Below are 9,988 nucleotides of genomic sequence, written 5' to 3'. Positions count from 1 at the left end.
ATCCACCGCTAACGGCCGGCTGTTCCCGTTGATAACGTGAGCGGATCGTCGCTCTGACCAAGCGCGAAAAGCACGAAAAGGCATTAGCATCGGAAAGGCATCGCTACAAAATACCGGCCAATGTTCTGTGATTATTTGTATGCTATTCAAAATGTTTGCTACTGTACAAAGATTTAGATGAAGGTGTCAGCGCTAATTGCGCCTTGTTTACGCTTATTCATTCACTCTCGAAAATAATTTTCAGCCACCATTCCGTAGCTTCTGCAGGGGTCACGCGCAGTGAAAGCAGCGGTAGCAACATCATCACCGTTCTCCCGAGACAGAAAAAGTGGGCCATGGGCGTTTATGGCGTCTTTCAAAGCTTTATGCAGTACAAACGATAGCAGAATGTCAAAGGGACAAAATAATCATGGAACTCGAAAGGACTCGACGACGTTGAGTGCCAGGCTCGTTGCGGGAGTGAGCAGCGTTGCCGCTACGGCTTACGCAGATCTCGGCACGCTGGGCGGAACGGAACTACGGCTGGCCCATACATCCACGTCGGGGTCCATCTCTCGCCGAACGTGCCCTGTAAGAAGCGCAGGTCGGCGCACTCACTGATCAATACGCTCTCACTTGCTCGTTTGAGAGACCCGCGGGTGTGAGTGAACAACGAATGGTGTGAGCATGAACGGGACCGAGCAGCTATACGAGTGTGTGCAGACGTTAGTACTACGTGGCCGAGTGCCAGTGAGCGTGTGTATAGACGTGGCTGTGTAAACGGGAGTTAATACCAGTTCGTGTGAGTAGACGTGAGCATCAACGTGAGCGAGGGCCAGTGAGTGTGAGCGGGCGTGAGCGTGAACTTGAGTACTTGTAGAACTGAATAGGCGCGGATATGGACTTAGCCGAGTAACAATGCATGCGAGTAGACGGCGGTATATGAACGTGAGTTCATAACTGTTCGTATGGGTAGACGTGGGTATGAACGTGAATATACCCGCGGTATGTAGGCCCGCGCTGCGTCGACGCTTGCCGCCACCGCGCGCTGGTCGCCCGACGCGTCGCCGGCGAAGACGGCGGTGGCCTCCCGCGAAGGGGCGGCGGCTTCCGCGCTCGCCATCTCGACCTCGTCTTCGTCCTGTTCCTCGGCTAGGCTTAACCGGGCCAGCTCCTGGCTCTGCCGGTTCACGAAGTTGTCCTCGTACGACCGGCGACGGTGGGGCATCTCCGCGGCGGTAGCCGTCACCGCGGTCGTCTTGCGCTGCATACGAGCTGTCTTGGCGGGCCTGGCACCGGGGCAGCACCTCCTGACGGGGCTCAGCTTGGGCTGGGCGCCCCAGGAGGAGCCGGCCTCGCGCAGGTCCCGCTCCGGGATCCAGCCGGGGAGGCGCGACTCGACGCCCCTGGTCGACAGCCGAGTGTCTGGTGGACGCACGTCGGCGCTGTCTCCCGAAGCGAAATGCCTGCAGCGGTAAAGGATGTCACGCAATGGTGTATAGAAAAAGGGGCTGTCTGGTCGGGAGTATATATTTCAACCCTGCGATGTACAACGTATCATATTTCCAAGTAGCAGTGACGATGAAGAAAACGGCAGCAAAACTGTGAATGACGAAACTATAGCTTTTTATTGGAAAATTGACTACACTCAAAGAACAACGATAGCGGCGAACACAGTCGGCGGTCGTCGAAAATCTGATCAGCGGGTCAGGTGCGTCGGCTTTTATAAATGAGTCATCGAAGTTTCCAGAGTAATCGCTGATGCCGGCGTGTTTTCCAGAGAGTACTGCACAATTCTCGTCGCGCATACATGCAATCAGATTACACAAGGTTCGCTGACAACAGACATCGGATAGAACCATGGATAAAGAAACTTCATTCGAGAAACTTCCGATACATGCAGGCGCGTCCTGCGCTGAGCGATAACACTTGTTAGACGATGAAGCGCGGTCATCCGAGAAAGATAAACAAGTACGCGTGTCAATATGTATGCTACGCCAACTTTAAAGGGACACTAAAGCAAAACAATAAATCAACTTAGACTGATAAAGTATTCTTCGAAAACGGCTGTCGTTAATTACACTGCAAATCTACGGACACAGAAGAAATCATTTTTCCCTTTAGTGTCCCTTTAAGTACCTCGTAATACCGGTTTAAGCACAGGAATCCTCTCGCACAGGAAGCATTTTTGACACGCTGGAGCGAGGTCCGTTTAACTAAATACTAAACTGATTAAACGATTAGGCTTTCACTGAAATAATATTTCACGTTTCCTTCTTGTACAGTTGTACTCTCTATGGTCAGAAATAAACGTGTCAAGTTGTTCTTATTTCCCTCAATTTCCAACTGTGTTTGGATTTGCAGGGTTAAAGAATATATTGAAATGCCAATCAATAATGAGAATAAAAAGAATAGCTAGGGAACTCTGCAGGGGATAATATGTACAACTTTATTAGTAAAATGCGCTTCGGAAATCTCAGAATTTTCGCTCTTAGTTGTCGGTCGCTTGGTGAGGTAGAAAAACAGCACAGACGAGAAACGGGGGGCGGCTCAGGTTGAAGTTCCCACATTTACCGAGTCCACGTGACATCAATTATTTCGAAAGCGTTTTGTCGGGACTAGGTAGAGGACTGCTTATCGCGAACGGAGGACCACATCGCACTATATTCGTACTATACAGGTTCAACTTTGCCACTTTCGAGACTTTTTTTTTTTATCCTTCTCACATATGGCCGAATTACCAGACAAAATCTTGTAATGTGTGACGTCGCACTGGTGTAGTGAAGCTCCTATTCCAGCGTGATAATAAATGCAGTTCAAATACATTCAATACATTCAAATAGTGGTTTGAAACAACAATCTAAGGACATTTGGGTCTTTAATTCTGCATTTTGTTGGGCTAGATGGTTTGTATTATGGTGTGTGGCCAGCATAACTTTCACGAGACCTGCATAAGGAAACGACGCCTCGTGCGCTTTCAAACTCCGCAATGAATAGACCCACCTGTCCCAAGGACGACGACCACAAATGTCGAACTATACACGTACGCGTGCCGGCGCGCGAAAACTCGCGCCCACGCGCCTCTGCATGGCATGCGTGGATGGTGCAGGACAGATTGTACGCGTCGAAGCGCGGCGCAAGCACGAATATCCTCTCCAGACAAATATCGATGCTCTGGCTGCCTCACCAAAATAGCGATGTCTACCAAAAAAGCGATGTCTACCAGGGCGAAAATAGTGAGCCAAGTGGGCGCGCACTGGCGCGCGTTTGGTTGGTTGAAACCGCCATCTCTCGCGAGGCGCGGCAATCGCAAGACGCGCGGGCGCGAGCCCTCGCGCGCCGGCACGCGTACGTGTAGTCGGGTCGTGTAGACAAATGACAAAATCTACGAGGCCGAAGATGTTAAGCAGACATTGTATTCTATAGATGACGCCAAGGCGGTCTGCTCTTTTTTACCTTTTTCTTTTTCTTTTGGGAGGGGGGGGGGCGGAAGGGGGGCTGTACTTGCTTGTTCTTTGCCTGTATATTAATACTGGGCTGCAATGATTGTGTCGAAACAATAATACCAACAACCTGTGTTCCCGAAGAAACGTGGCAAGATAAATGGTATGAAAGTAGCTGTGACCGACATCACGTAAGTTTCCTAAAGTATCCTTCAAGGCCAACTGCAATGAAATTTTAGACGGGGCAAAAAAAAAAAAAAGTCGCAGTCTCGCGCGAAAAGCGAAGAATGGATTGCTACAGCAAACTATCGGACCGCTATACGAAGTAAGGATAGTAGTTTTATCGGCCGTAGAAACTTGTAAACATAGGCATACTAACTAAATGAACAAGCATGGTCCCACGCGCGTACGAGCAATCATGAACACATCTCACTCGATGACCGCGGAAACTCGCTGCCAAAACGCTGGAGTGAGGAAGCGCGGCGCGAGCGAACTGACCTTCGTGCTGCGTCTCGCATCAACGCGAACTAAGCCGCGAAAACACAGCGCACGCTGAACTGTGTCCCCATCGCAGATGGCTTTCAAGATACAGCGGCCCAGGCAGATGCACGTGGTGCTGCGGGCCTGCTTAAAAATTTGGGACGTGACGTGCTGGGACTTACGCCATATATGCTAACCACCAGGCGCATGTGTCGTCACTTAGGTGCGATATAAAGGCTGTGTGGAGATGGGTTTGCACAAGGCTTACCCTACGAGCGACGGTCAGGAAAGGGCACGACGCTCCTCCACTCCGCAACGCACAAAGGCGCTACGGCAGGGTTCGTCGACTCTCCGACACGGCGCAGAGAAGGCTCCGGAGTCAGATCGCCAACAAACACGGGTTTATTCACCCAAGGTACAGCTCAGTGCTAGTCACTGGGCTTACGGGCCAAGGCTCGCCGCAAGACCGATCGAGTACGCGTGCCCGCTGCGCTAGGGCTAACCGGGTAGCGGTCCGCCAAGCGCGATAACGAGGAGTCGCGAGAACAAAGGTCTCATGTAACCACCTCGTTGCGAGCCTGTGAGCCTCCCTCGCGGCGAGGAAGCGCTCAGCGGACGAGAACTCGGGTGGAGAGGGTGCCCGGGGGCCGCCGCGCGGGAGGCCAATCAGGGCGCGTCCCGGTAACGTGCCTCGCGGGGCAAGTCCAATCCCGGGGGGGAGAAGCACGGTTTGCGCGGGAAAGTAAGTCCGGCGCGCTCGCCATGTCCGCCATGTTGCCGTTACGGCGGCGGTTCCCGGGGATCGAGCTAAGCGCCACGCGCGAGCTGGGGGACGAGGCGCGGGAAGGCACCTCGATCCCCACAGCTGTTGAGAGGAAAATTAGACAGTCACCAGCCCTGCAGCTTTGCTAAGATTGCTTCAATTTATAAGCATCTTATAACCAAAGTTAAATTTTATAGCATTTGACCCTTAATAACTATTAAAACAGCACAGAAGACGGGAGAACAGTGACAGACGATACAGGCGAATTTCTGAGATGGTTGCGGAAGGGCGTAACGTGGATGCAAATTCACAATGAGAAACGTTGACGTCCTCCTGAACAACAGTACGACGACGACGCCGTTTAACCGTATTTTTGAGTGGATGTGGTCAGCTTTCATTGCTTCGTAACACTTTCAGGTCGTTGTTGCAACTTTCGCTTCCATCTGGCGGGTCCTAAAAAACTACTGCTTTCTCGCTTCCTGTATACAGTTCAGTACTTCGTCATGTAGATTGCGCATTACACTTCCCAAGCCTGTGCTATCTGGCCGTACCTTGCTGGGCAAACTCGCGCCTTCTAGTGTTCTAACTACGCCTATGTAAGGCCAAATGAAAACGCGCCAAGCCAACGCCTCCTTGATGAGTCTGCGCACTCTGCTTTGTGACTACACGCTACTTGGACCGAAATTTTGATTGTCAAGCCCAGCGTGCCGAAAACGGTGGCGCCAAATTCACCGTGGCTCACTCGAGATCGTCCCCATCAGATTCTATGGCAGTCGGGCAAGGTAGCATGACGTCCTCGATTGAAGTGCACCGGACATGTGCTATCGAGGAGGCGTTAATGGCCAAGCGTCTCAACGCACTCGCTTACCAGCGAGGAGTTCATAACTCGAAGAACCGCTCAGCGGCCTTCAATTGGACAATAATGTTTTCGCATTTATTTATTTATATTTTTTATTCAGTACCTGCTTCGCCATTCAGGCATTACAGCAGGGAGGGTACAGTTGATATAAATTCGTACAGTTCATTTACAACTCATAAGAAGTGCTTAGGTGCTCTCGGATTTATTTAATCTTACAGCACGTAAATGTGAAGCTTAAAAAGAAAAAAAAAGAAATAAAGAAAGAACATCTGGATTGATAATGACCCAACATACACTGAGCCCAGAAAATGACGCAAAAAACCCTGCGTGTGACCTTACGGTTGGCAACGCTGCTTCTAATCGAAATGCGCAGTGGTCATTTCCCTGTAAGAATCCTAATATGGCACTCTGAAATTCCGGGCTGAGTAGCGGGGTATCAATTTTTTCGTGACCGCGCTCGAAAAACTTTAGCGTCGGGTTATAATAATACGTCTTATTATTTATATACCCATGTTACACGCGTGCTTTCAAAGAGCGTTTGAAGCAAAGAGGATTGAAATCTGCGAGCCCCATTGGCTGGTTTTCCGCGAGCTACAACTACGAATCTACAACTACATTAGAGCGTTCTTAACGGGCCGCACGGCAACGGTAGGCATGGATAACCTAAGGACCAAAGAGAAATAAGTCCCAAATAGAGGCTGTCCTCAGGGATCAGTCTTATTACCTTTTCCCTTCAACGTCGCCATGGAAAACCTCTCTGAGCATCTAGAAAATATCCCGTACCTTCGTCACGCAATGTATGCGGATGAAATTACCATTTGGACAACTCGAGGCTGGGATGGAGAACAGCAGGACGCCTACAAGCGGCGGCAGACGCTGTCACCAAATACGCCGAAGAGTGCAGCCTGGAGTGCTCCCCAGAAAAATCCTCATTCTCAAAAAGAAATTCAGAAGGAAAAGCACACGTAGAGAGGTCATCGAAATACACCTCAACCAAAAACCTATACACAGAGTCCAGACACTACGCATATTAGGCGTTCACATGCAAGATAATGGTGGTGATAACCGCACTGTAAACCCACTAAGACAGACGGCCTACAGTGTAGCTCGCATGATCAATAGAGTCGCCAGTTGCAGACATGGCATGAAGGAGGAAGGCCTACTACGCTTGACTCAGGCCGTTATCGTCTTTAGACTCACGTACGCGACACCTTATCTCAGCCTAACATCAACAGAAAACACCGAAATAAACGTGTTACTGCGGAAAGCGTACAAAGAGGCCCTCGGCCTTCCTCCACAACACCTTAGACCAACTAATTGAAGCACACCGACATACGCAAATCACACGCCTCTACCTCACTAGAACAGACAGAACAACTCTTCGAAGGTTGCAATACCCCGTGGCGACAACCAACAGTCAACAAGTACTCCTCAAGTACCTACATAAGCAAATAACGGTGGCCCATATTCCGCGTAACAGGCACCCGGAATATAACTTGGGCAGGAAAAAAGCACGAGCGAAAACAATAGAAAGGAGATAGGGCAGTCTCTCCACTGCTCGTTGGACAGATGCGGCCATGTACCCAAATGAAGAGGGCATGGTGATCAGCGTGGCACGACACAGACAGGAGGAACTGGTGCGTAACCGCCTCCGTTCGTACGCAAAACGTCGCCGCAGCAGAAAAGGCCGCCATTGGCCTCGCCATCTCGGCATCGAGACAGGATGAGGAAATATATATTCTTACAGATTGTCAGTCAGCATGTGGAGCCCACGCGAACGGCAATCTACATAAAGTAGCATGCGATATTCTCAACCGCCTCAACGAAATACCCCGCACCACTATAATATGGACACCGGGACATGAAGCCGTCAGCGGAAACCATCGTGCAAACACGATAGCCCGAGGTCACTGCAAAAGCGCACTGCAAGAGACGCCAGAAGACCCCAGTCCAGAACACTATGCACTTACTATGACATACTTCAGCACTACCGCCTTTCGAGAATAACGATGCCGCCACCACACCCATCCCTCACCAGAGCTGAAGCCATGGCCTGGGGACAACTCCAAACCAACACCTATCCTCACCTCACGCTTCACCACGCGATGCTTGCTCTCCGACGTGCGTTCGCTCCCCGTGAAAGCGCGCGTCCCTCGCGACCTTTCACTTGCACACACAGCGTCCGGAGCGCGGCGACGATTTCATCGCCGTTGACGTCATACGGAACCTCACGGTGATGGCGACGCCGATGGCAGAAATCCGATTTGGAGTGTTCATATAATTGCCATCGCAATAAACTGGATCGCGACTGGAAGCGACCATGTGACGCTATTGGGCGAGCTACCGATTTCCGAATGAGAAATGTAATTCCAGTTTTCACTGCGATAGCAATTATATGGACACTCAAAGAGGATTTCTGCCGTCGGCGTCGCCGTCGCCGTGAGGTTCCGTATGACATCAACGGCGATAAAATCGTCGCCGCGCGCCGGACGCTGTATGTGCGAGTGAAAGGGGACGAGGGACGCGCGCTTTCACGGGGAGCGAACGCACAGCGGAGAACAAACGCGCTTTCTGCGCCGTGCTCCCTGAAGGGCTGCAGAATTAAGCGTCTCTTTCCTCCTTTACAATCACAATATATATATGGAGAGAGAGAGAGAGAGAGCAAACACGACTTCTTCCGTCGCGCGAAAGGCCGCGGGGGGACGGGAGGGAGGGAGGGTGCCGTTTAGCTGCGGCACCAAATGCGTATTTATATAAAAACGTTGCGAGGCGAGAAGGTGGTAAACACTTCCGACGCTGCTCGACGAGTTTCCCTTTTATTGCGATAGCAATTATATGGACACTCAAAAGCAGATTTCTGCCGTCGGCGTCGCCGTCGCCGTCGCCGTCGCCGTGAGGTTCCGTATGACGTCAATGGAGATGAAATCGTGGCCGCGCGCCGCCGAACGCTGTATGTGCGAGTGAAAGGGCGCGAGGGACGCGCTCTTTCACGGGGAGTGAACGCACGGCGGAGAACAAACGCGCGTTCTGCGCCGTGCTTCCTTAAGGGCTGCAGAAGTAGGCGTCTCTTTCCTCCTTTACAATCACCATATATGTAGAGCAAACGCGCCTTCTTCCGATGCGCGAGAGGCCGTGGGGGAGGGGGGGAAGGGGGAGGGAAGGGAGGCGACGTTTAGCTGCGGCACCAAGTGCCTATTTATATCAGAGGCTCCGGCAACAGTCACCAACGCCGCACGCATTTTGAGCGAACGCGGGCAAAATGCCGACGGCGTCGACAACAGTTCGGCGCGTTGCCGGTGCTGCTGCATGTCCAAGTTTATACAGCTGATAAAGCTAATATCATTACTCCGTATATCTCTCTACAAATTTGCTATCGCAATTGATGCTTCACCTTTCAGGTGAAACTGCGACAACTTTTTCTGATCTCGTCGAAAACCTCCGAGCCGCCCCCAGAGGCTCTTGCACCAGTCACCAACGCCGAGCGCGTTCGGTGCGAACGCGGGCAAAACGTCGACGGCGTCCACAACAGTTCTGCGCGTTGCTGGTGCTGCTGCATGTCCAAGTTTACACAGCTGATAAAACTACTATCCTTACTCCGTATAGCTCTCTACTAAGTTGCTATCGCAGTTGATGCTTCGCCTTTCGGGTGAAACTGCGACATTTTTCTGCCACCTTGCATCACTCATCAATACCTACACGACTGTTACCATCTATGATCAAGCAGAACAGCTGCTAAATTAACGAAAAAGTACGCACGGCCTCCGAAGTGGTTACAGTGATAAGACCGTGCGAGATGCACAGACTTCACACATTCATACACTTGCCTTGCGGACATTGCGCCAGTGTCTTCAACCTCACTGTAAGCTGCGCTGAAACACCGACTTCTGGCTGACGAAGCGACCGGGGGCGATTGGCTTCGACGATTGTTCCAAGCGAGTCGTGGCAACTGAGAAGGGTGAAATTCACGGTTCGGTGATGATGATACCTTATTTAATGGCAAGAACCCACTGCGGGGGATAGGACGCGAACCGGCGGTAATACGATAAAAAAAAGAGAACACACACAAAAAAAAAAGAACACCGCATATCCACGGAGTGAATGATGATGAGTGCGCGAAGCTCCGGAAGGAATCATCGGTAAACCGTGAATCTTCCGTGTAATTCGCCCAGTCTCGCCGCACTAAATCGAACGATTGACTTCCACCAATGACACGCGCCATATGTGACGTCATTCCTATTTTATAACAGCGCCCTTCATTATAATTGCACCATCTCCCGCTTAAGGGGACGCTAGCACAAGCGCGTTAGAAACGTGTAGTACTCTCTAGTAAGGGGGAGAGGCCACAGCGTCTTACGCAGCCGTTTACACATGCCGGAACGTGCACCGCGTTTGCCGACACCATCAGCGTTTATGAATACGGGGTAAGCCGGAGAGGCCACAGCGTCTTACACCAGCTTCTTACAC

The 9,988-nt window shown here is 51.3% G+C and overlaps 1 protein-coding gene across 1 annotated transcript; it reads right to left on the bottom strand.

Annotated features, from left to right (window-relative positions):
* Positions 1–334: 334 nt before the first annotated feature.
* LOC125941757 (uncharacterized) lies at positions 335–1,494 on the bottom strand (the record flags this gene model as incomplete). Its single annotated transcript, XM_049659590.1, has 2 exons — positions 335–568; positions 980–1,494. Coding segments are annotated over 2 exons (608 nt in total), but the record flags the coding sequence as incomplete, so codon positions are not given.
* Between the last annotated feature and the right edge of the window lie 8,494 nt (positions 1,495–9,988).

This window comes from Dermacentor silvarum, unplaced genomic scaffold (assembly GCF_013339745.2).
Source record: "Dermacentor silvarum isolate Dsil-2018 unplaced genomic scaffold, BIME_Dsil_1.4 Seq2209, whole genome shotgun sequence".
Taxonomy (NCBI): domain Eukaryota; kingdom Metazoa; phylum Arthropoda; class Arachnida; order Ixodida; family Ixodidae; genus Dermacentor; species Dermacentor silvarum.
This window is presented reverse-complemented; position numbering and strand designations above follow the sequence as displayed.